General features: G+C 33.3%; 1 protein-coding gene across 5 annotated transcripts in view; it reads right to left on the bottom strand.

Annotated features, from left to right (window-relative positions):
* Positions 1-27,532, bottom strand: part of WASHC4 (WASH complex subunit 4) — a 54,843-nt gene that overhangs the window by 5,542 nt on the left and 21,769 nt on the right. For all 5 annotated transcript variants that reach the window (XM_016127026.2, XM_016127027.2, XM_036237387.1 and 2 more), the window contains 16 exons: positions 25,108-25,234; positions 21,050-21,175; positions 19,735-19,842; positions 19,087-19,233; positions 18,878-18,957; positions 17,693-17,798; positions 16,775-16,891; positions 15,161-15,329; positions 14,739-14,893; positions 12,828-12,902; positions 12,439-12,543; positions 10,342-10,476; positions 8,657-8,765; positions 5,350-5,416; positions 4,822-4,908; positions 2,027-2,174 (listed from right to left, as the gene is read on the bottom strand). In XM_016127026.2, coding sequence (XP_015982512.2) covers positions 2,027-2,174; positions 4,822-4,908; positions 5,350-5,416; positions 8,657-8,765; positions 10,342-10,476; positions 12,439-12,543; positions 12,828-12,902; positions 14,739-14,893; positions 15,161-15,329; positions 16,775-16,891; positions 17,693-17,798; positions 18,878-18,957; positions 19,087-19,233; positions 19,735-19,842; positions 21,050-21,175; positions 25,108-25,234 — 1,861 coding nt within the window. The remainder of the gene's footprint in view (positions 1-2,026; positions 2,175-4,821; positions 4,909-5,349; positions 5,417-8,656; positions 8,766-10,341; positions 10,477-12,438; positions 12,544-12,827; positions 12,903-14,738; positions 14,894-15,160; positions 15,330-16,774; positions 16,892-17,692; positions 17,799-18,877; positions 18,958-19,086; positions 19,234-19,734; positions 19,843-21,049; positions 21,176-25,107; positions 25,235-27,532) is intronic.

Here is a 27,532-nt window from a genome sequence, read left to right as displayed (position 1 = left end):
ACGGGTATTTCAAAAATTATAAATAGGATCTCCTCTAGGTTCCCGTCATTTTGATTTGAAACATTTGCCTCATATAGCCTCTTGGTGAGGTTACAACCTGAACATGTCATATTTATCTTAGTGGCTCTTCTTTCAAAGTCCTTTAAATTTTGAGCACTGCCCCCTCAGTCACTTACCCAAGCCCAGTGCCTTCATAGAGCTGTCATAAAATATGCACGCTTTACACAAAGGACTCTGAGGTGTGGGAAGTTTATAACGTGACCAAAGTTGTACTCTAAGTGAAATCTGGATTCAGAAAAGGAGGCCTGCTTTACCTCAAAGCATAAGCGCTCTTAAGCATGGCAGTCCTTACTTTTACCCACCCAATTCATGCTAATTCTACTTCTTATCATATTCTTGGTTTAAAGGATTAGTAGTCATTTGGATAAATGACCGACTCAAAAAAGTGCTTTCCTAAAATTCAGCTCCTCCAAAATGCCTAATCATATATTTATTCAACAAAGATTAATTACGATAAAAAAAAAAAAAACACCATCAGAGTTCTCTGCAGTGACAGACATGCTATATATCTGCACTGTCCAATACAGTAGGCCACCAGCCACAGAAGGCCAACGAACACTTGAAATGCGGCTCATAAAACTGAGGAACTGGATTTATTTTATCAAATTTAAACTAATTTAAAGTAGCCACTTATAGCTACATATGGATAGCACAACTCTAGAGGGGTAGAGACCTGTTTAAAAATTAGGATACACTAGAAACAACATATGAAGTTTCACTTTATTGCCTGCAAAACAATTTCTTGGCAATTAATTTCATATTTGTGAAATCTTTAACAACTGTTATCTAATTTATGTTTGTCTTTTTTATGGAATCAGATCAACTCAAGTTCTAAAATTCTCTGTAGTGTTCTTACGCTGCCTTGTTTGCTCCATCACTAACTGAAGTCTGATAGGTGCCCTGTAAAACTCCACTCTTCCCCAAATTCACAAGTGGTTCCCCACTGCTGTTTACTAAGGCTCCTCCTCTAAAGAAATGTGGTGAGAACTCACCCTAAGGTAACTGTACCGTTATCAAAGTATAATTTAGACTTCAACTCACCTCTAGTTTGACAGTAACTTAAGATGAAAAGACAATGCTTATTAGATGAACATGGACATTTTTGCTACATCACAGTTATAACTTTTATGATAAAGCACTAACAATAAATGTATAAAAAACTAAAAATTCATGAAAAAAAAGCTGTCAATAGACAGACCATCAGCTACTTTCAATGGATAATGACTATAATATGTAAGAAGATGTGCTAATACAGGCAGCAATATGAAGCTATTACTCTTGATCAAAGTTAGATGTAATCGAAAGCTAGATCTGCTCCATGATATTTAGATTTTATACCTATCCATTTAAAAAATCAGTTTTATATAAAAACCTTTTAGGGAAAAATAACTATTATAGCTAATATATACTTCTCCAATCTCTTAACTCCATTTTCTCTACTGTGACAATTGTTTTTATAATGCAGTTTTGGGTAACTTGAGCTATTTTTGATGGAAACTACAGAATTAGAGTACAACACACTATATATTGAGAAAGCACTAAAAATTTAGTCTAGATGTTAATATTTACTACTCAATAGAGAGCAGCTGTCCTCTTATTCTGTTAAGAGATATGTTAGAAATAACTATATGTTATAACATGACGTGATTAAAGTTAGTCTATATTAATCACTTAAAATGATTATGTGGTATAATTCACCCCCAAAATTATACATATGAAATGGTATACACACAAGTAATTTAAATGACACTAGGTTTCTCTGGCAGTTATTAACAAATAAGAATTTAACTATAAGTCTCATTCTGTATACCTAATAAGTAAAAATTCTAGGGTACACTGAGATAAGGGTTAGTTTTACGTACAACCAAATATATAGTAATACAATCTGTGTGCATGCCCTACTACGAAAAAATTATATTTATTAATTCTTCTTAAAAAATTCCCTTTGGATACTAGAAATACTCACCAGAGGGGGAACAATGATATAGAAATTTCGGAGATGAATATTTTTTGGCCTTCGAAATTCTGGCGCAAAAACATCTACGAGCATTTTGAAATACTCTGTGCCTTCAGCAGAATTTCGTGTGTGATCACTGAGGACTGAGTCCAAATGCCTAAAATACAAAAAAAAAATATATTTACTTGACTCTTTTCTCAAAAGAAAATGTGGCTTTTTAAATCCATCTCTCATCAGCTTTTTGAGAGCACTCAAAAGTAAGAAACATTATAAAACATTTCTAAGCAACTTTCCTTCCAGTTCAGAATGAACTCATCTTCTTAATGACAGAAGCTGATCAATATCGTTTAATCAACTTAGTCTCTAAAAGAGAATATGTAGGGCATCTTGGCACTTAACAGTTTTGTATTTCTTCTACCTACAAGGAGGCCTGTAGGACTCCATTTCATTATAAATAAATTCATCTTCAATCTCACTAATGCTTCTTCCACACCTCCTCACCTCAACCGAAACCTGGGTTTGAGAACTTGGCTTCCCATAAAACCTTCAGAAACATTAGCTTTTTTTCTCCCGCTTCCCTCAGGTATAGCTACTACCATTTTCAAATTATTACTTCCTTACTTATTAAAAAGTTAAAAACTCTTTGAGACACATATGATCCAACTATATTCAACTACTCAATTACTCCCTCCTGAAAGCAGGCATCTACGAAGCTACTCACCACTGCCCTACATTTACCTCGGATTGATACCTGAGCTTCAGTTTTCCTCCTCCATTGTGGAAGAGGTCACTGTCTACTGCGATCACTGATTCATTCTCATAACCCCACAATTCCTTAACTTCACCTGCCATGAACTTTCCTTCACTTTATGTCATACACTCCCCTGCCCAAATCTGGGCACAATATCCCACTCTGACTCCCTTGCACTGCTTCAAAATAGTTTTTAAAGGTCTTCAATTTTGAAATGAATAAGGTCACTTAATAAGAGATAATGATCTGCTTTTCTTCGATACACAAGCCACAAACTAATTTAATCACTTCATGACGTGATTTCAAACAGCTTATTAATTGTACATGGCTTCTTTAACTTGGCAAAGAACTAAGCTATTCATTTCAGAGCAATTTTTCTGTGTTGGGGCCTTATTATCACAAAAATGAACACATGCATTTCCAGTATATTTTTTCATTTAAAAACTTTAAGCCTATTGAAAGTTAAAATATAGTATAATGAACACTTGTATATCCTTCAAGTGGATTCACTATATAACATTTTGCTACATTTTTTTCCTAAAACATTTAAAAGATGCAGACCTCATGTCATTTATTCATAAATAGTACAAATCTATTAAAGAACCAACATATTTTCCTACGAAGCCACAATATACTATTATGTCTCCCCCCAAAAATACAGTATTATCTAACAAACATGTTCGAGTTTCTGCAGTTATCCCCAAATATCCTTTATAGTTATTTTCCCCTTATCTAGGATATGATTAGAAATCGCCCACTGCATTTGGTTGTCAGGTGTTTTTACTCTCCTCCTCTAGAACAGTCTCCTTGCTTTGTCTTTCATGACATGTGACATTTTTAAGAGTCTAGGCCAGCTGTTTCGTAGAATGCCCCCACATTCTGCATATCTCGGGTGATTTTCTCATACTAAATTCAGAACGAACATTTCTGGCAAGAATACAACACGGGTACTTGCTATTACATTGCATCTGGAGGCCACGTAATGTCAGTGTGTCCAGTAACTGGTAATAGGTTTGATCACTTGGTTAAGGTGGAGTATAGCAATCTCTCTCCATTGTAAAGACAGTTTTCCCCACTTTGTAATTAATAAACAATTTATGAATCAATACTCCGTTACCCAAAAATATTTTAGAATTCAGTGATGATTTTTGTCTTATTTTAAGTGTATTAGTGGTGATTGCAAAACAGTGATTCCCCGCTCCCCAAATTTTCTCATCCCTACTATATTTATTAGCTGGCATTCTTCTACAAAAAGGAACACTCACTCTGCTCCTCTAACATTTTTTATCATCACTATAACACGTGGCTTTTTTTGTTCAATGTATTATAATCGATTTCTACCATTATTCTTTTTGATACTCAAATTATCTCCACTTTCTCCAGGGATGCCCCCTCATGTCTGACTCAATAACTGGTATAATTATGAATAATAAAACTTAACTCAATTCTAAATGCCTCTTTCAAGTTTTGTGTTCCAAAGTCACTACTGACTCAAGTCTATAGATCTGCACTACATGATAAGACAGCCATTATAATTTAAATATAAATGAAATAAAACTTTGAATTCAGTTCCCCGGTCCCATTAGCCTTATTTCAAGTTTCAACGGCTACACGTGGTAGTGGCTACTGTCCTGAATGGTGCTGCTCCAGGCTGCACGAATGAAGGACTGGCATTCCCGAGAAGTGTTAGTAAACAAATATTAAAAAAGCAAAAACAAATTTTATTAATGAAATACGTGATATTTTTTATATGAAATACTCAAAAGTAGTTAAGTACTTAACACGTTAGTACATTTCATATGGACTAGCCACATTTCCGGTGTTCAATAGCCACATGTGGCAAGTGTGTCTAGAAGAGTCCATTTTTAGTGAAGTTGTACAGATCTCAGAATACTACAGTCTTAAAAAAGCCCTTACATTTCATAAGCTGAAACCGTAACTTGCATAATAAAAACACTGATATATAAGCTTAGATATTACCCTCTACTCTTCTCTTTCATAAACACATATTTTTTTAAATCTCCAAATTCGGATTATTCCAAAATTAGCTTACCTTGCTGCTTTTAATGTTTCTTCTGCAAGACCTTCTTCTTTTACTAATTCTTCAAAATTAACAATATCTTCAAGGTCGGGCACAAATCTACATAAGAATTTGGGAAGGAATTCATTAAGGCAAGATGATGTGCACTGAGGCTGGGAGAGATGTGAGAGTGGTACTCCAGAACTCTGAATTTTTTCAACTCTATATTTGAAAAGAATTTTGCATTTATTATATTATTAATATCACCACTTTAGTTCCAAATTTAATTTTATACATTAATCCAATTCTAATCCTTAAAACCATGTAATCTTTAGAACCATTCAAACTGTACTGATAAAATAAGTTAACTATAACTTTAAAAGAAATAGAGTTTTCAAAGACCTGCTATATTTTAAGGAGAAAAAATGAACCAGAATTAATGGTTTTTGTCCATATTTTGTATCAAAGTATATCAATAATATATATTTCTATAATATTACTTATAATATAAAGGACATAAAAATTTTTAATGGAATAAGGTAAAAATGTTTGCATCCATACCTAATGGCATTGCTGCTACAATGAAGGCCACCAGATCTTATCATTCGTATGTAGCCCATAGCATTACCTTAAAAACAACACATAAAAAAGATCAGATATTTATACAAATAATCCCAAGTTCTAATAATCAGGAATACAGTTATGTAGAGTAGTCAGTTACGAGGTGCCCACAGCAAAATACTCTGCTGTATTTTACTTCAGTTCTTACTCCATAAAGCATATTTGTGCACTTAAAAAATATAAATGTACATACTTATACACATCTGTGTTAAACCTTTTAAAAATAAATGTACTCATTTGATAAAATTAAATGATGACTTTTTAAAAAATTACTGTATCAACAATTTCTTTACTCTCATAGTGAGAGCCTCCCAGCCTCCCTCCCTCACACGCACAGCTGTAATCTTTATTTGAGTCCTCCCAAATTTATACCTTCAGACTGCACTATTCCTCGAGGCTTTTTTATCCGATGCCTACACCTACGTGTCTAAGAAGAAATTTTAATTCAGTATGTTCAAGATCTTCACCACCCCCCCAATTATGTTTCCTATTTCAGAAGCTGACAATTCCATCCTTCCAGTTGCTCAGGCCAAACGCCTTGGCTCCTCTCTCATTCACACTTTATATCAAATCAATGGGCAAAATATGTTGGCTCTGCCTTCAAAGTTTAGCCAGTATCCACTTTTTACTACCTTCACAACATAACCAATATCCAACCACTTGTCACCACCTTCACAACTATCACCCTATTCCAAACCCCCACCACTCTTGCCGAGACTACTATGATATGCAATGGCCTCCTGACTTGCCTACTTCCACCAACACTGCAACCAGTTGGTCTTTTAAAACTAAACTGAAGCACATCATTCCTTTCCTGAAAACTACCATGGCTTTCCATGTTACAATAAAGTCCAAGCTGACACCCAAACACAGCCTTGCATGACCTTGCTCCTTAATGCTGCTGTGATATCGTGGCCTACCACCCACATTCCAACCCCTATTTCCCAAAAATGCTAAGCAAACTCAGGGCTTCAGCACTTCCTGTCATCTCTGCCTGGTATACTCTTTCCCTCAATATGGACATGGTTTATTCCCTTGTGTTATTTAGGTCCCTGTTCAAAAATCACTTCCTTAGAACTTTCTATGAACGTCACTGAATAGCACTGCTCAGCTACATTACATCTCCTTACCCAGCACTTATCACTCATACATTATGTATCCTTTTGTGTCTCCCCCAACCAGAATGCAAATCCATGACACAGTTTTTTTCTTCACTGCTCCATCCCTAAAGCCAACATGTTCTGGCACATAGTAGGAATGCAATATATATTGTGCAATCTAATTGTATTTACTTGGGAGAAAGGACAAAAAGGTAAGAAGCAGCTAACATCTCATAAACATTGCAGTAATTGCTTTACATACATTATCTCATCTGATGTTTTTAACAAGCCTCAAAGTAGGTATCGCTGAAATGTGGCTTTAGGGCCTATCTCAATATGAAAGATGATGTTAAAAGGTTTCTTTAATATGCATCTTAAAAGAACCAAATATCAGTTTGTTTTCCTCAAAACTGTCAGACTAAAATCTGACTGATCAAAATGTGCTGGTGAGAAGCAAGTAAGAGTAGCACTTAAGAGCAAATCTCGGAAGCTGGACTACTTGGTTCAAAGCCAGATTCTGACACTTTATGGCTGTTAAGACCTAGATCAAGTTATAAACCTTATATGTCAAACTCCTCATCTGTTAAACTCTAAAGGGGCAGAGACTTTGTTTATTATATATATCACTGCACCTAGAAACATTTGTTGTACGTTTGTTGTCCTCAATAAATATCTATGGAATGAATGAAAATAACACTTCATAGCACTATGAGTTTTATGTGAGTTAGAATACATAAAGCACTTACAACAGTCCTGGCATACAGTGAACGCTCAATAAATGTCAGCGGTCGTTTTGTTAGTTTAGGAGGCAGTTCTGAGGTTCCTTACTGCTCTCAAAATATTTTGCAGACTCAACAGCACATTACTTTATAAGCAGAGAAAAAGAATTTATATTTTCTAATAAGAGATAAAAAAAAAATGAAAAGGGTAATATTCCCCAACTGTGGAATGGATCCTGGTGGCATCTCAGGTAAGATTATTTTTTGTGTATTAGAAGAAAAATGTGTATTTCACTGTGTAGTATGCTAGTCATTTATCCACTAATAATCTCTTGACTTACCAATTAATTCATAGGAGAAAAATTATACTTTTAAAAAATATAAAAATAAATAGTACAGGCAGTATCACGTGGGGGTAAAAAAACCTCTGATATTGGTATATGAATAAATGAAGTTTCAGGCAACACTGCTCTAGAAAAACAGCTTTTAATCTGAGGCCAAGAGACTAACTTGAAGCACTCTGACATAGTGTATGTGCATATGGGCATTATTCTGGGGGAATTAATCCAGAAATTTCATCAGATTCTGAAAATGAGTCAAGAACCATTGCTTTAGTTTACAATCTAACGTCAAATGTTCCTATGAATAAAAGAGTACTGATCTGACAATACCTCATTATTAAACTGTTTAAAATAATAAACTTATGAAGGTGAAATTCACTTAAGTTCTTATACTAATACATAATAGAAATGTCTAATATTTAAACTAATTAATTTATAAAAGTTAAGTTTATGTTCAGTGACTTTACTCCAGAACCAAATGCTTATAATATCTATCCCAAAAGGAAATGTAAAGGCTCTTGAGGATAATAACTATTTGCATCCTCGGCACCTAGAATAATATTTGGTGTAACCAATTCTTAGTAAATGTTTGATAAATGAATAAATCTCAGCAGGCATAATTTTACCAATTTATAGTCAATAAGAATTTACTAACTGCTTGGTGTCTACAACTGTGAAGAATATAAAATACTTTTGGACTTAGAGCTAAAAAAAACTCTGGTTTAAATCTCAGCAAACCACTTATTTTTCAAATTTTTTTGCATATTTAAAATGGTGATTACATGCCTAGCTCACATAATTATTGTGAGGACACAGAGATAATATATGTGAAAAGTTCAAATATAGTTTTATTAATCTGTGATTATTTTTAAATGCAATTCTTGGTTTTAAATATAAGGTAACACATTTCAGAAGACAAAAATCTACTTGTAAGGCAGAGGACAACTCAAGAAATTATATTTCTACATTTGATCTGAGCTCACAATTGAAAGGTGAACTCAGATGCTCTTCTATTATCCATATTTAATATATGAGATAGAGTCTTGATATTTGTACTTTATTTCCCAACACTTTGGTAACAACTTACCAATCTGGCTGATGAGCTGCCTGAACTGATCAAGGTAGCTTTGTCCCTCTGGAGTTATTCCAAGTTTTCTAATGCCTCGATTGAATTTTTCTGCTCTTTCAAAAGGATACTAGAGAGATAATTTAAAGACTACTTTTATTATAAAGCATCAAATACCTACCAAATCAATACCACCAGTACCACCTTCCTTTCTAATTGTGTATTTCCACTGTGCTGAAGAAAAAAAACTCACTCAAGTCTAATGACGAAAAATGTACAGTACAAAAAAATACAAATATTCAAGGTCAATAAAAAAATAAATTTCTTTGATATTAGCTAAGGGGAATAATTATTAATGCCATCAAACTTAAATTTCCCACCCCAACTCTCAGATAGAAAGAAACCAATTCCTCCCAGAAACGTCTGTTCAGAGACATGTGACCACGTTTCTGTGGACTGAACAGATATTAGGTGCTTATATAATAAACACACTTCTTCCCAAAAAGCGAATATCGGCTAAACTGAAATTTCTAGTTGCCATCACCAATAACAAATGATTTTTCAAGTTTTAGCTGATTAAAACATTTAAGAAACTATTCATTTTACATTAACAAACAGAAACGATCCTTATGAGATAGTTTATACAGTTCTCCACTGATAACTGTAATTTTATTATTCTACCAGAAAGAAGTATTTTTCTGCTCTGACAATGAAGAGAACTGCAACTAGTATACAAGAGTGCTGGAATCGGGTAATGTTAAAAGGTGATTAAAATAGTTCTGGATGTGGCAATTCAAATATGCGACCCATTTAAATAAGCCTGTTGGTTCTCTATCCAAATGGCTACGTATCTCTGTACTGTTATCACTCAACAATTCTTCAACTTAATATAAGAAAACTCAGCCTGGAAGATGAAGAGAAAACAGCATTCATAAATCATAGGTGGGAATGTCAATTGGTACAGTATATTTAGAGTGCTTGGCAAAATGTTTCAGAAGTTTAAATACTCGACAGTCTTTAAATACTCTTCGAGAAATCTCTCAGGAATAGTCTTCGAATACACAGAGATAAATGTGTAAGGATATCATCTATAGCACTGTTTCTAACACTGAAAATCAGAAAAACCTAAATATCCATCAGTAGGAGAAAGTTAAGTAAGTGATGGTATACATCTTTACTATCAACTCTTAAAAAAAATGAGGTAGATTTACATGTATTGCTGTGATAAGCACACTGCAAAACAGTATGTATACTATTACTCCATTTATGTTAAGAAAAAAGCAACATATATATATATAGTGCAAATATATCTGTTTATTACACAGACACCTGAAAGGCAGCACATCACACTGTAAATAGCAACTGCCTCCAGAAAATGGCACTGAAAGAGAAATGAGAGAAGATATTCAGTTTATGCACTCTGTATTGTTTAAATGCTTCAGAAAGAGCATGTATTGCTTTTGTATTATTTCAAAATTAAGAAAGTAACACCTGGCTACATTGATCATTTAATGTTTTCTTACACTTTAGCCTAAAGAGAATGCAGAAAGTAAGAAACCATAAGGGAAAAACAAGAAACTTGGAAGCCAGATCTAGGAGATATTATGTGAAAACTAAAACTAAAACCCCAGTAGAGACCCTCATAATGAATTTTAGCATAACCATTTGCTATATACTCAATGGTTAAACCAAACTATGTAAAATACCTTATGATCATTTTGGTCCTTGATTTCCCTGAAAAACCGAATATCTTTAATCAGTCGGGATTTGATATGTTCATCGTACATAAATTGGCTAAATATATAGAACTTCTTTTTCAAAAACTGGTAGGTGAAATTAACCTATAAAATTAAATTTAGAAAGTTGGGAAAAGTTAAAAATTTTAAATCGATGTTACTGAATAACATTTATAAAATAATTTATATAAGACTTTATAAAGTCTAATATTTATAAAGTCTAAATCACGTTGGACCTGAAATATTTCAATAAATGAAATTTATTGCCCAAGTTTACAGAACTTCCTATAAATTCCCCTTAAATATTTTTACTACAAAAGAAAAAATTGAAAATATTCATTATAGGACTAAGAACTATAGATTAAACACTAGTTTTTACGTCATCAACCACAGTCAGAAGTTTCTATGCTCTTCCATCTATAAAAGATTCTTTATTACTAATCTTCATGTCTAGGATGATACTAAAGTAAGAAACGTGGTGCTCTTTAAACTTTCCTGAAAGAAGATTGTAAACTTTCATTATTTATCCATAAATATTCTGAACACGTATTAGACGCAAAACAATGTACCTGCTCTCACGCTGGACATGGTCCTCGTCATCATGACGTTTATATTCTAACAGGAGTGACAGACATTCTAAACAAGTATATGTTAAATAAATTATTAAATCTAGACTATAGTAATTTCTGAAATGAGAAGTGTGGGTGCCCGTGAGAATAACACAAGGTCCTGATCTAGACTCCGAAAACCCTGAGAAAGTAAACTCTGAGCTGAGATTAAAGTCAAAATAACAAGATTAATTCTGACCTACAGATGGAAGCCCTGTACTAAATTCTACCCCCACAACCCCAGTTTAGCTCTTTTCAACAGTTTTTATTGGACCAATTATAGAAATGGGTGCTTTTTCAGAACTTTCCTTGTGGTTTAAACATAGCTTTTTCTCAATCGTCTTAGTAGTAGTCTTAGTAGAAGCAGTCCCCTCTTTATCTTTCCCATTCTTAATAGTGGGTAACTCTGCCAGCCTCTGATCATACTCTGCTATGCTCGCTTTTATCATCATCAGACATCAGGAACTTACTTTCATTAGTGTGATTAACTGATTAATGACTATATGCCTACCAGACTGTAATTCCTGTGAGAACAGGAAATGTCTGTTTTTCTCACCCTAAGGCCCAGCATAGTATCTTACATATGAAATATGTTCATAATTATATCTATTACTTGTTTGCCAGGTAAGGTAAAAAGTTTATCCTTAAAGATTCCAATACAATCTCTATATGGATGACTCCTTATTTTCAATTTGGAACTGACTTTCTGTATCTCATTTCCTTATTGGTAATCAATAAAACAGAGCTCTAATCACATCACTCATCAGCTCAAATACTTCAATGGCTCCCCCACTGTATACTAAAAAGGTCCCTATGTAACTTTCATTACATAACTTCTCCCTATTCCCTTACTCCCAAATATTCTTAATAACATTTTATTATTTAAGCATTCACATTCTTCTTTTAAGAAGATCTGAAAAGCAGATAATTCAAATATTCTTCATATAAGGAAAAACAGCATTCAAGTTCTACTGATTTCCTCAAGTGACTGAATGCCTGTTTATAGGCAGATTCAAAAATATTTTTAGCAAATTGCTATTTTTTATGGATATCAAATAATTAGTAAGATCCCCTAAAAATAGAGCATGACTTTTGTTAAATAAATTGCTGTCAATGATTTGCTTTCAAAAGTAACTTTCAAAGAATATCAGACAATCGACACAAATATACATATATATATATTTATGCTGATGTCCTAAAATCTCCAATGCTATTTCTAATGATGACCATGAGATGGCAAAATATTTTAAAGTGTCTTTTGTATCACAGAGCTTCCATCACATACAACACAATTTTAGTACCAGACATTTTAATTATACCAACCAGAAAAATGGAAATTCTGGTATAATATAAAAAGGTAGTATATATTGAATAGAATATTCTATCAGAAAACTATTTTTCAAACTATCAATTAAACAAGAGACTACTACCCATCCAATCCCCCAAAAAAGGTTCTTACTGTTGTATTCATGATTCCTGTTCCATGTGTTCGAATTGAATTAGCAATATGCCGAATATTAATAGTGTTCAAATGTTTGTTATTGCTTGTTCGTTCAATAAAAATCTGCAATGAAACAAACTTGTGCTAAATAACAACACAACCGTAGCAAACACTGGTCAGTTATCCAAAGAAAATTTTAGAATCTATTTCATTAAAGATAATTTAATTGGAAAGTCATTCAAGATGATAATACGATCAGAGCAAAGGAATAAGCAAGATGACCTCTAAGCAATTTTTTCCTTTCTTTATTTAACCAATTTTCACTATTGAGAATCAATTCATTGCTCCTAAGCCTTCCTACTATATATCCACCCACAGTAAAAGAAAATTTTCTAAAACCCACTCACCTGATTGTTGAGATTATAGAGGTATCGAGACACAAATATATGAATGTTTCTCATAATTTCCAAAACATCCAGGCCCTACGAAACAATCCATGCACAAGCTCTATTATTCATTTAAGATAATCGGTCAGGCTTGTATATAGTGACTTACTGCATATAATTCATTTCCCAATATTTTTTAATCATTTAAAAAAACTATACAAAAAGTATGACCAAAGGTTAAAGGGCCTTCTAACACCTACAATCAGAACTGTCTCCTGGGGTAAACCTGGCTACTTATTATCTTACCCTTTTGTAAAGAGACAAAAACAGTTAAGTTTAAATATTCAAAGAGCCATGACTCACAGTTATTTCCCCACCATTCTTGAGAATATTTGTTTGCTCTCCCAGGGATCTTCTCTATATTTTTTACAAAGTAAACTAAGATTCTAAAAGGTCATCAGGATATGTAATACTTATAAAATACACATTATTTTTCAGGCATTGTGCAAGGTTCTTTATATATAATTCTCAAAAAATGAGTTATTAGTCTTCTAAATTCCACAGCTGAAGAAAATGAAGCTAAGGGAGTTCTCCAAGGTCAAATAGCTAGGAAAAGGCAGAGAATCCAGTGATTTTAGAAAGTCTAATTCCAAATCCTTATGCTTCTTTTAATTACACTAGACCATCTAATGTGCAAGTTACCTATGAAAAATCCTTCATTCTTGAGTTATTATTATAATATCTAATGGTATCATATAAATTGTTCTATAGCTTTTCTAACTGGGGTTCGAAATAGCCCTTTAAGTTTTAATATAGCTTTTCTCATGTTTCAATTAAAAATTGTTTACTCACTTTTCTCCTACGAGACAATAAATACATGAACTGAGACCATTTCTATTTATTTAGGTATCCCTAAACATAATTCGATGCCTAGCCGTGTTTTCAGTGAATAGTAAATATATAAATAAATGAATAAAAGGATATAAATATTGATCCAAAAAAATGGTTCCCATATGCAGTAGACTGAAGAAAAAATTATGATCCTCAAATCTTGGAACTGAATGTTTTTTGGTAAATATTATCTAGATTATCTTAGAACTACATGTAAACTAACTGAAAACAAACTTTGGCACTCATCAGATATTGCCATATTGTCAATTAGCTCAATGAATTAGCAAGACTAAATGCTTCTTTGCACTCATTTTACAAATATTTAAAATCATATAAATTTAACTATTTTCCCTCAGATATTAAAGTTTACATATTGTATCTAGGTCTGAAGTTTCTATATTTAAATCCTCAACTGTGTGACCTTGACTAAACTTTTCACAATTCCACAGAAGTCACCTCACTATCCCAATGTTTCTGAAAAGCTATATCTAAGTCGATGTGTACAGGCATACTTCATTTTTTTGTGCTTTGCTTTACTGCACTTTGCAGATACTGTGTTTTTTATAAAAAGTTGTGCAACCTAGCATCCAACAAGTCTATCAGCACCATTTTCCAACACGCTCTAATAAGGTTGGCATTTTTTAGCAATAAAGTATTTTTTAAATTAAGGTATATACACTTTTTTAGACATAATGCTATTGCACATGTAATAGATTATAGTATAGTGTACTGGATATGCACCGAGAAACCAAAAAACATGTATGATTTGCTTTATTGCAATGGCCTGGAACCAAACCTGTCACATCTCCGAGGTATGCCTCTATTTCAGACGCACAAAAGTGAAATATAAACAGGAAGCATGTGACAAAGTCTTTCATAAAACAAATTAGCATCATCTAATTTTTTATTCTTGTCAAGTATGAGGTTTTATATACCAAATATTGTCTTAAAAAATAAACATTTAATAATAAAGTAAAAAGATTTCTTAAATACCATTGTTATGCTACAATCAGACTATGCTAGAAACATTTTAGACCATACCTGTTCCAAAGTCTGACTAGGAAGATGCGCCTCTGTCATAACCAATCCATAACGCTGAGTAGCTAAATTTCTCATTTCACTATAAGTGGCCCAGTCATGAAGAGCCACTGTTGTCAGATTGTAGAAAGTCTTGTCTAGATAGTGAGTTACATAAGCTACAAAAAAAAAAAAATTAAAAAATGTTTGATTCATAAAACAGAAGAGAAATAAAACAAAAGGAAACTTGCCTTCGAGTATTAAATTTCTTCCTTTAAAATAAGGTGCTGAAAAAGGAATAATGAATAAAACCAAAAAAAATTTAAAAATAAATGTACTAACACACACAAAAAAGATACTCTCATAGTTCCATTTTTGTTATTTGTTCTTTATAGCTAGGGCAAAGATTCAGAATATGACGTCTAAAAAGAAAGCAGAACACTCACCTCGAATGTCAATGAAACGATTGAAAAATCGAATTGGATTCAGAGAGAAAAAAAGGGCCAGGTCCTTCATGCCTACTTTGAAAGGGTTTCGGTCATCCAGCTTTAAATGAGTATGCACAGAAAGCCGTAGATCCTTCTCTATTTCTTTGCACAACTTGTCCAGCAAATGCTATTCACAAAAGAATTGATATTTTGATTTTTCAAAATGGTATTGCAATTGTATGTGTCTATGTGTCTATGCTTTAACCATTAGAGTTTTATAATTAGTACAATGATGAAAAAATCTGTCAAACTGGTTTAAAGGTCTACATGCTCTATGGTAAAATATTATTTTTATTGGAAAAGTGAAATTACTTTGCTCTTTATTTTAAACCAATGATTTTTCTGAGCAGGAAGCAGTTAGGTAAACTCTAAACTTTTATTTTCATTAATACTTTAAAACCCTTGAAAGAAAATCAAAAGCTAATGTCTGACAGCTTCATTAGAAAGAACCTGAATACACACGATAAAGCACAAAATTTATGGGATCAAAAAAAGAAGGTCCTGAGGACATGTGAGAAAAAATTTTTTAAAAGCTTCCTTGTAATAACCATTAAAAATCATAAAATTCATTTGGCTAAAAGCAATGAAACATCTTTTCTGATTACCATGGAGCTAAACACTGGTAAGACATGTATTTTATTTTCTAAATCAGATAAATTATATAAAATTCTTCATAATTTTACCAAACCTGAATAAAATTTATATTGTGAAGTTTACTCATTAATTTCTCCCTCCAAATAAAAATATTGCCAGATTTTAAAGATATTAGTGTTTACAATAAACATTATTAAAGCAGGAACATACTATATTGCATGCAAATTATTTCTGTTATACAAGTATATTTTTTAATATAACTTCCTTTTAGTAAGTAATCTCCAAATGAAATTCAATAAAATATTGATAATTAAGTTGCCTTAACTGTATTACCATTAGCAGCATTCAATATTCAAACCAATTTTGATTAGCATTCTTCTAATAAACAGAATCTTTTTTTTGGTATTAGTTTCAGGTGTACAGCACAGTGGTTAGACATTTATATAATTCATGGAGTGATCCCTCAATTACTCTAGTACCCACCTGGTACTACACACAGCCATTACAATATTATTGACTATATTCCCTATGCTGTACTCCCCATCCCCGTTGACTGTTCTGTAACTACTAATTTGTACTTCTTAATCCCTTCACCTTTTTCACTCAGCCCCAAACCACCCTCCCATCTGGCAATCACCAGTTTGTAATAAACATAACTTCAAATTCAAATATACTATTTACTAAAGTAAAAAATTTTTCCAAATTCCTAGTCTGGATTTCTATATAAAAATTAGGAATTAAAGACCTTTTTTTTTTAAATTAAAGACCAATTTAGCATAACAGCGATACTGTAACTAAATATCATTCCTTTGTTCTACACAGCGATTTATAACTAATTTTAAATATTATTTGCTTATTTGTTAAATAAAATCTGCAATGAAACAAACTTATGCTAAATAAATGTGCTTCAATCCAAAAAGTTGTTCTAAACATTGCATTCTAAATACATGTTATAAGCGTCAATCTCAAATATGTTACCTCATTTAAAATTTCCATAATTTCCTTGTCATAGCAATCCAGAAGTAATTCATAGGACTCTAAATGCCTTGCATGCATCATAGCGGGTACACAGTCACGTAAAGCACTGAACATGTACTAAGAAGAAAATTAGAATATACATGAATTTATAAAAAACAGATCTCTATTCTAAATAATATTACAAGGGTTAACTATCTTGAAACACAAAACCTCCATCTGAAGGTTAACTGTTTTTTCACACATGACTGCCTTACTTTCCCAAATAAGTCAGATTTTATTCTCTAAAGCAGCAGTCCCCAACCTTCCATGCACCAGGGACCAGTACTCCTATAAGAATCTAATGCCTGATAATCTGAAGTGGAGCTGAGGTGGTGATGTTAGTGTTAGGGAGCAGCTGCAAATACAGGTGAAGCTTTGCTCGCTCACCTGCCGCTCACCTACTGCTCACTTCCTGCGTGTGGCTTGATTCCTAACATGTCATTGATGGGTACTGGTCTGTGGCCCAAGGACTGGGGACTCCTGCTCTGAAGCATATACTTTAAATCTATAAAAAATTTATTCACTTATTCTTTTCCTATCTTGAGCAATTGAGACACTTATTTCCATATGCAGAAAGATCTGAGTAATGTACTTTGCTGATAAAATGTTAAAAAATTGTGACATAAACTAAAATCAAGTAAAATAAAATTAGGAATATGAGGAGAAGAGTTAAATATATTAAAATGTATTAATATTAATATAAAATTTAACTATTGTATATAAATGCTTATTAAATATGCATGGCATTGTACAAAACAGTATTAGTAGCCAATTTTTAAATGATTTCTTAAATCAAATGGTCTATTTTAAAAACTAATTAGAATGGTTTGTATAGTGACTAAAAAATTGATGGGTTTATTCTGTATATTCTTTACTTACATGTAATCTGGCTGCATCAACGGCATTTTCATACACATCATCTAAATAGATTGGGAAAACAGCTCGATGCCAGTATAAAAAACAACAGTCACATTGTGTTTGGACTCTACAATGTAAAGTAGTAATTAGTGGTACTAAAACTGAAGTACCCCCTCGAAAATAACATCTTACTCATTTTTGATTTCCCTACATCACTTAACCCAAAATTAGTACAGAAAAGCTACAAAATAAATGTTTCAAATTGAACAAAGGTAACAAAACACTCTAATTCTGACACTTGTCAGAACTCTGCAAACATGCTTTAGTTTTAAAGCATACTTGAAAAATAATATAGATATCAATTTACTTTCAGTATCACTTGATATGTCTGTACTTAACAATACTTGTATCACATGTACTATTTTACTCATCTCGAAATTAAAAAGAATTTTTTAAAAAATTGTAACAAAAAAAAAAAGTTACCAGTCTACAATCTTTTCCAAGTGACTTCTGGGGCAACGAAATGATCATTAAAGATCTTATAATGAAGACAATTCAGTATTTCTTCCAAGGATGGAATACTTTAAAATGCAACTACAAACATCTCAGCTTCTCAGAACAATAATATGAACTTAAAAATATGAGCATTAAATTGAAATTGTGCTATAACCTTAATTTGGTTGGGAATTAAAATTCAGAAGACTCATTTTCACTTCAAGAAATTTACTACTTACTCTTTAATTAAAAGCAAACAAAAACAGTAAAGCCACAAGGAACTACAAAATAAGCCTTCCAAAAACTAATTCATCTTAGTGACTATCTCCCAACGTTATTCAAATTCATATCTCAAAATAAAATTACAGAAGACTATTTGACATTGATCTCTAAGTCCCTCGCAAATAGATGAAGCCTTATTAAAAAGCAACGATTTTAAATGTCCACTAAGGATACTCATCACAACAACCACTATGTGCATCAGGGTGTGCCAGGTGCTCATGTGGTTCTTCCAGAAGCTACATCCTTACAGTAGAAGCAAAGCTAAAAAAAATATGATCCCTAGTCAGTCTCATTTTGCTCAAGATAAAGGAATTAAAGAAAGAAACTAAGGGCCCATCTGGGTTATATTTCTTCTCCTGCTATGCTAAAAAGAAAATTGATGTTTCTATTAGCCCTACCTTTTGAGTATCATTACATACTCTTACTTACCTTTCTCTAAGTTCACTGATAAGATCCAGCTTTTTCATGACTACTTGAAGTGGAAAGAGTTCTTCATCTTTAAATGTTTTCTATCAGGAAAGGGAAAAAAAGGCAGAGAAATTGCAGTCAAATTAAGGACAGGCTTCCTGGGTCAAAAAAAGAGAACTGTAAAATCACAGATCACATTTTTATTAAATAACTAATAGCAACACACTCACCAATTGTGTGCCAACACTTAGTGCCAAAGAAACAATAAGTCGTCGTTGCTTTGTGCTTGGTCCATTTAGAGTGTTTTCAGCCAAAACTAGAGCAGAGAGCACATCGAGACGTTGTTCACTATATTTCTTGTCAGAAATTACTCTTTTCTTAAAGATAAAAGAAAACAGGAGATATTCATTTTATTTGAGGCAATAACAAGACTCAGAAGAAAAACTTCTTGATAATCTTTTCCATGATTCAGTTTAAGAGAGCTTTGACAATACTTTCCCTGTAGAACTTCTTCTGATAACGTGGCATGCTTCAGTACTTCTGTAACACTGTTTTGCACTGTCAGGGGTAACAAATGTATTAGGCATACTTTAAAATTTCCATATTAACTTATTATCACTTCTTTAAAAAGATGTATATTTTAAAACTGCATACAACATCACTTTGTAATAGAGCTATGGCAATATATTACATACCACAAGTTCGGAGAAAGATAATCTTAATCATTCTAAGTAAAAATCATAAAAATACCATGAAGACAAATGACCGAGAATATTATAGTTGAAGGAATGGAGTAAACAGGCTTAACTAGAACACATAAAGCAACAGAAGGGCAAACTAAAAAGATAATTATGCTGAATATATAATTACTTTCATACCTTGGCCACAGAAATAGAATTAAGAGCCTGATGTTGAAGGTGCTGGGTTATATGTGAAACTGAATCAGCCACAACCATGCTTCTCCTGTAGAACATGTGTTCTATTGCCTGAAAAGAATGAGAATTTGTAAAAATCAACTGAAAACTTTTAGGCAAAATTATAGAATATCTTTATGATCTTGGACTAGATAAAAAAATTGCAAATGAAATGCAAAAATCACCTAAACATGGATAAGTTCAAATAAAAATTTCTGAGTGAAAATAGGCAAGGCAAAGAATATATGAAGTATTATTCCCTTAATAAAAACTTCAAAAACATACATAACTAAACAATGAATGGTTTATAAATTCATCCTTATTTGATAAACTAAAAAGAAAAACCAGGGAATAAGCATAAAATTCAGGACAATAGTTTCCTCTGAGGGGGGCAGGATAAAGATGCAGTCAGGAAAGGACAACACAAAGGGCTTTGAAAAAAAAGGCAACATTCTATTTCTTAATTGGAATGGTGGGTTTTTAAGTGTTTATTTTTTTAATTATGCTGCTATATTAGATATATATGTATCTATACATGCATTTACATACACATTTCTGTATTTATATTTCATAAAAAATAAATGTAACTGATAATGCATCGTAATGGAAAAAAGGCAAAAAATCCAGAGGCACGATCTCAAAAAACAATCTCTATTTCCTAAGCAAAAGGTTATTATTAATAATAGTGCTAAAGGTTATTAACAGAAATTTACTAGCAAATCTTAATTTCAATTTTTTAAAAAGGTTAAGTGGGCTCTCCTGCCTAAAAGATGTTTTTTAATTTATAGAGAATATGCTAATATTTTACCATATTTCCAGAAGTACACTCTGGTTCTTAATTTATCTGACCACTCAAAAAAGTATCTACTACTCAGATTACAAGATGATGGCACTTTCTCTAAATTATAAAATACATAGCTCATATTGACTAGCCTCATATGCATTTGAACACTATAAAATAACAGATAATGTTGCGTGGGTATTATATTTTTAATTCATACAACATGCTTAAAACTTGTCATGAGTAAAACTTTCCTAATACTTAGCCTAATCGTTTCACTTTCCTCTTCTGTCTCACTGCATGTTAACTTTTAATAAACATATTGCCTATTCATAGAATGTTACTCAGAAATTTCTTTCAATGGTTAGTTCCTTTATCCAACTGAGAGATGAGTACACTTTCCCATAATTTTTTATTCTCATATAATCAAAAAGTCAAATTTTACAAGATCATCCTAATGTAAAGTATAACGCAAGGTAAAAATGATCTACAACCTACCTTGAGAAGTTCGACAAGTCTGCATAATGCTTTAACTGAAGTTTTGGTCATTGGCTTTTGCATGGACATATAGAGATTCATTGTGGTTTTAATAATAGTGCTAATACTATATGCATACAAGAAGCCCTAAAAAAAAATAAAACATTGATTACAATCACAAGAAAAGATTTACTTTATTCACAATGTCAACCTCTAGGTAATAATAAGTATTCCTCAATATGCCAATAACCAGTGTTTCTAAGTTTAAAGTCACGTCTTATGACTTTGAAATTCTCTTTCTCACAGTGTTATACATGGTAGTCAAATTTCAAAGCTGTCCTTAAAAGTTTATTTAATCTAGCACATGACAGTTTAGTACTGTTGAAATTATAATGTACAATCACAGTTTAAAAAATTCTTCCATTAAAAAAAAAACCTTCAGAGAAATTATTTGGATGTCAGGAAGGTATTTCTTCATCCTTATCTTACCTGCCAAGGAAGAGAACAGATATTCCTACCTGCTGCAGCTAAGACAAGAGCTAAGGATTCTAAGGAACTAGGAATTGAAAAATGAGAAGGAGAAAGAGAGCTGCTCTCTGGCCAATACAGATATCCAAAGCTATTCCTCAGTTCCAAGCCAGTTCCCCTTTTCCTTGTCACCTAGGCCAATCCCTATTGTCCATCTGCTACCATATTCTCTGCCTTTGTTGGTACTAATCAGACGTTGTCTCCTTCTAGCCCAGTAAGAACAGATTTCTCCAACCCTTCTATTCACAAGCAAGTCTTGTGAGGTTTAAAAAAAAAAAAAAAAAAATTAGTGCTAATAAACCCAGGGAAACAATGCAGAATAACAGGACAAAGGATATTACCTCTCAAATATTTACAGAAATAAAGATAATGAGGAGAGGCTTTGGGTTTATAAAGAACCAAAAAAGATACACTTACAGTTTAGAGATGAGCCTAACCTATACTACTATTGACATACCCAAGAAGCTGGGACTGAAGCTATATGCCAGTGATTTTCAACATTTGTCTCCTGTCCATAAGTAACAGCAGCTCACTAAGGAGTGATGCTCAATGTGGGGCGGGAGTTTCTCTGATCCAGTAATAGTTCTTTGGTAAAGAGATGGGCTAAAGTAAAAGAATTAAGAAATGAGAGGGTAGCATCCTAAGAAAGGTGACAATAAGACCAAAGCTTGGGGTTTACATGCAGGAAAGAGCCACGATCTTACCTTGTCAGCTACAGGACTATAACACCAGACTCTGCCCTATGTAGCACTGGGGAAAGTTAAAAAGCAGAAACAAGGAACAGCAAAGTATAACTCTAAGGCGGGCAGAAAAAGCGGGGTGGTGGGGGGTTCTTTTTCTTGGGGGAAGAATGATGATACAGAATTTGCAGGCCAGTAGCATGCAATTTCCAGACAGTCAATAACTTGTGAAGGATGTACAGTATTTTAAAAATCTAAATGGGGGGGAGGGGGGTTCTGTTTCTGTTAATGGCAGAATAAATCATTTGGACCAACCTTCCTGCCGACAATAACCAGAGAATGTGGGCAATTTTTTAAATTGTGAGAGATTTTAAAAATTTTACATTTAAAAATGTGAGAGATTTTTTAAATCCCTAGGAAGGCACCAAAGCTATCGAGAAAATAAGGGAATATAAGGCCAAGATATGGGAGAAGACAAACTGAAAGAAGTGAGCCTGGCGTTTGAGGCTGCTTTCCCTTAGAGACATCTGCCCATAACAAAGAGGAAAATAAAGACAGAAGCCAAACTATCTTTCAACAACTCACAGGAAGGGAAAGGGGATAAAAATAGGAGTTCATGGCTTATCAGGAGGCGAGGGAGTCCTGGTAAATCCCCTAGGCTCTGAGCTGGGATCCTGAAAAACTACTTCCTAACAAGTACGCATGAACTAGAAAAGAACAGCCATCATAGGACTTATGCCTCACTTCAAATCATCTCACTCTGTGACTGGGTTGAGATAATCTGCAATACCAGTTGTCCTGGACTAGGTGTGTACCAGAAGCAAAGATAAATCTTCTCAAGAGGAATAAAAACAATATCCAGGGCCTCAATTTTTCATATGCAATATGTAGCACTCTATAAAAAATAACTAGGCCTACAAAGAGATGACATATCCAAAAACAAAAGAAAACAAATATCTAGATAATGAAATTATTAGACATGGGCTTCAAAATTATTATGCTGAATATAGTGAAGGAAATAACACCAAAAATTACTTCAGAAGAGAACTGGAAACTAAACAAACAACAACAACAAAAAACCTAAAAAGTAAAATAAGAACTCAGTAGATGGGTTTAAGAGCAAATTAGACATAGCTGAAAAAAAGACTTGGAACAGAAAGACAGTAGAAACAGTACCTGAAGAGTTAATGGCTGAATTTCCACAAATTCCAGAAACTCTACAAATTGTAAGCAGCAAAAACACACACACGAAAAAACCCCACACCTAGCTGCATCAAAGTAATACTGCTAAAAACCAAAAAGTAAATGTTATAAGCCATTTAAGAAAGACGTATATTGAAAAATCAAAACTGATAGCTGACTTCTCAACAAAAACAAAGGAAGCTAAAAGATAATAACACCTTTAAAAGCAGAGGGTGAGGTAGGGGTGGAGGGAGATACTGCCAACTAAGAATTCTATATATAATAAAACTACCTTCAAAAACAGAGTTGAAATGAAGACATATTCAGACTAAAACTGTGATAATTTATCAACATTCACTATTAACAGGTGTTCCACAAATAGAAGGACGAAGAGATACAGGACAAAAAGCAACAGAATGGGTAAAAAATATATAGGTAAATCTAACTGAACATTGATTATTAAAACAACAGCAGCAATAACTTGTGAGGTTTAAAATATAGAGAGAAACAAAATATACAACAGCAGCACAGTGAGAGGGAGATAAAAATTAAAGTGGTTTACAATCCTTACGCTGTTTGGAAAGTAGTAAAACTACTAATTTATATAGGAGTTGAATGAGTATATCATGCATCTTACAATCTCTAGAGTAACCACTAAAGACAAAAACAAACAAAAAAAATTCAAATTCAAAAAAAGCAAAAAACCAAAACAGACCTAGCACAAGTGAGACAAACAGAAAGCAATTAGTCAAGCAGTAGTTTTAAATCCAAATACATCAGTAATGACATGTACAGAAAACAGTTTAATAAATAAAAGAAACGAAGGTTATCAGATTGGGGGAAAAACCCTTGCTGCTTACAAGAGATACACTTTAAATAATTGGCCAAAGAGGCTGCAAATAAAAGGATCAAGAAGACATACTATGTAGACCTTTAACTAAAACTAGTATAACTATGTTAATATCACACACAAGAACCTAAAACAAAAAGCATGACTAGAGATAAAGAGGGAAATTTCATAATCAATTTACCCGAAAGATATAACAATTCTAAATATTATGCATTGAGTCTCAAAATATATAAAACGAAAACTGACAGAGCTACAAGGATAGAGAGACAAACCCACAGTAACAGTGGGAGTCTAACCCAGTTCTCTCAGTAATTGATAGAATATGCAGACAAAATCATTAACAAACATGACCTACTTGACATATATAGAACACTACAACCAACAATACAAATTACATTCTTTTCAAATGTCCATAAAATGTTTACCAAAGTTGATCATAGCCTAGGTCATAATACAACTCTCAACAAATTTCAAAACATAGAAATTATTTTAGTACTGCCAGAAGTCAATAAAAAGATAACTAAGATATGCTCATATATTTAGAAATTAAGAAGTGTCAAAATAACCCACAAATGAAAGAAATCACAACAAAAACTTTTAAATATTTTAAATTAAAGGATAATGGAAATACAACACATAACTTGATACAGCAAAAAAGTCATACTTTGAAGAGAATGCAGATTAAATGTGTATAGTAGAAAACTAAGTCACATAACCTAATCAATTTTGATTAAAAAAAAAGAACATATCCTATTCTTTCCAGTTTTTCTGAAGTGTAACTTCTGTACATTAATAAAGAAATTACCCCCAAAATATTCTAAGTAAGAAGATGCAACTACCTGTATAAAAACATTACATCTACTGGTGAGGTCTTCAGCAAATTTATCCATTCTTTGCTCTTTAGATAAAATAGACTCCATTTTCATCATCCATGAGCTCACAAAGACGTAGTAAGACTGTACATCTCTAACAAAGGAAAATATTGGAGTTACTCAGCACAGGAAAGAAAATTTACTTCCATTTCTTCCTTTGGGTTGGGGTAACATATTCCCTTGCAACAGTCACTTCATTTCTCTGATTTCCAAAATAAATATACAAATATATACATATTTATTCGAAAAATATTTACTGAATACCACTACAAGCCAGGCACTGTTTCTCAGGACTGAAAACAAAAATCAGCAGTAAAGAAAATAGAAAAAATGCCTGTCCCTATGAAGCTTACATTCTAGAAAGGTGAGTTGTATAATAAAGAAATCAATCATTAAAATCTCTAAAATGTCCAATGGTATGTGCTATGGAAAAAATATAGCAGGAAAAAGGGATAGAGACTAGGGTGGTAGGTACGATTTTAAATACAGTGAGGAAAGCAGGCTCGTTGAAAAGGTGATTTTGAGCAAGTAAATAACAAATGCAAAATGTTTTTAAAAAGGAAAAGTGTCTGGCACATTCGAGTAATAACAAAGAAGTCAGTATGATGAGCACAGAAAGCAGGAATGAAAACAGAAAAGATCAGAGAGGTACAGAGGTTGGAAATTAGAAAAAGTAGAGTGGGTAGGGAATTTATGTAAGACCTTAGAGGGAGCAAGGCCTAGAGCAGGGGTCCCCAACCCCCCGGCTGCAGACCGGTACTGGTCCATGGCCTGTCAGGAACCAAGCCGCACAGCGGTGGTGAGCAGCGGGCCAGTGAAGCTTCTATCTGTATTTACAGCCGCTCCCCAGCACCAGCATCACCACCTCAGCTCCACCTCAGATCACCAGGCACTAGATTCTCACAGGAGCGCAGGTCCCTGGTGCCAAAAAGGTTGGGGATTGCTGGTAGAGGATTTGAGCAGAGTGACTTGAGCTCCCTTTAAAGAAGATCAATATCACTTTGGCTAATATGTTCAAAGTAAACTATAAAGAGAACAATGGTTAAAAGCAGGAAAACCACTTAGGACACTACTGTGATAACGCAGAAGAAAGGGAATGACAACTTGAACCAGAATGAGAAAGTGGAAGTAGTCAGAATCTGAATATAAAAACTACTATTTATTGAAAGCTTGCTATATGGTAGGCCGGTAGGCCGGTAGGCTGCTGGTCTAAGCACTTTACACAAATTAACTCACTGAATCTTCACATTAACTTTATGAGGTAAGGCCTTATGATCTCCACTTTCCAGCAGAGAAAACTGACACATAGAAGTAATGTGAGTTAAGATTCAAGCCTAAAACTAGGAAGCTTTTCCATCCTGAAAAGACTAAATCAATACTATAATTCTGCAATGCAGACTTATTACAAACACTAAATTACTCTATCAATGAATGCATCTCAAACCACCCAAGACAGGAACTTTTAACCCACAGGCTGTTTAAACTATATTTTAAAAAGTGTGCAAAAAATGGACAATTCCCTCTGTGAGAATCTGCCATTACCAACTCTTTCTAAAGACCATCTTCAGTTAGATAGGATAGACGTTCCATTACTGCTGATCGGAATCAGCTAACAGATAGCTCCTCAGGGAAAAGGACTGAAGAGCCCCACTTGATTAAGTGTAGAATTCCACACAAGAGATTGCTGGCTAGCCATACTGCCAAGCAATCTGACAATCTCAAGAACTGTTTCAAGAGTGATTATGCCAAAATCTTTAAGAAATGTGTTTTAAGCTGAACCAGGAACTCATTAGACAAAAGACACCAACATTTTTACTTTTTGCTTCACTTTGAATGGTGCTAAGGTGTATTATTTGGCTTGTGGATGATTCGATTTAAAAGTCTGAAACACAGAAAAAAAAGCAGGGGTCTCAGAGCAATGCCTCCACTTTTGAGGAGAAGGCTGTAATCAGGACTCAGCAGGTGAATACAGTGTACAAGAGGGGACAGAGAAGTCATGAGCAAGGACAGAAGAAAGGGTCTTAGACTATGGAGCCCTCCCTGACATCAACAATGTCAATAACATTATGAAAAAGGCCAACACATAGTCAGGAGCAGTCACTCAGTTTTAGATTGGAGTATGCAGGATAAAGCAGAGGTCTATCACTCTGCCCATTAATCCTAATCCAGACTCCAGCTGATCTGTCTCTTGTAAATGTATATAAATAAAACTTCTTCATGTTTTAAAAAGCAAGTTAACTGACAAAGCGAGTTCAAAAATGGTCAAGAGTCCTGTCAGATTATCAGCTTAACTTCAAAGTACAAACAGATTAAAAAAAAAAAAAAACCTAAGGAAAAAAACAAATCTTGACTAATATAAAGCAGTAAACAGTGTCAACACTTGTAAGTCAAC

This window comes from Rousettus aegyptiacus, unplaced genomic scaffold (genome assembly GCF_014176215.1).
Source record: "Rousettus aegyptiacus isolate mRouAeg1 unplaced genomic scaffold, mRouAeg1.p scaffold_m13_p_2, whole genome shotgun sequence".
NCBI classification, from domain to species: Eukaryota; Metazoa; Chordata; class Mammalia; order Chiroptera; family Pteropodidae; genus Rousettus; species Rousettus aegyptiacus.
The sequence above is the reverse complement of the archived record's forward strand: the minus strand, read 5'-3'. Positions and strand labels throughout refer to the sequence as shown.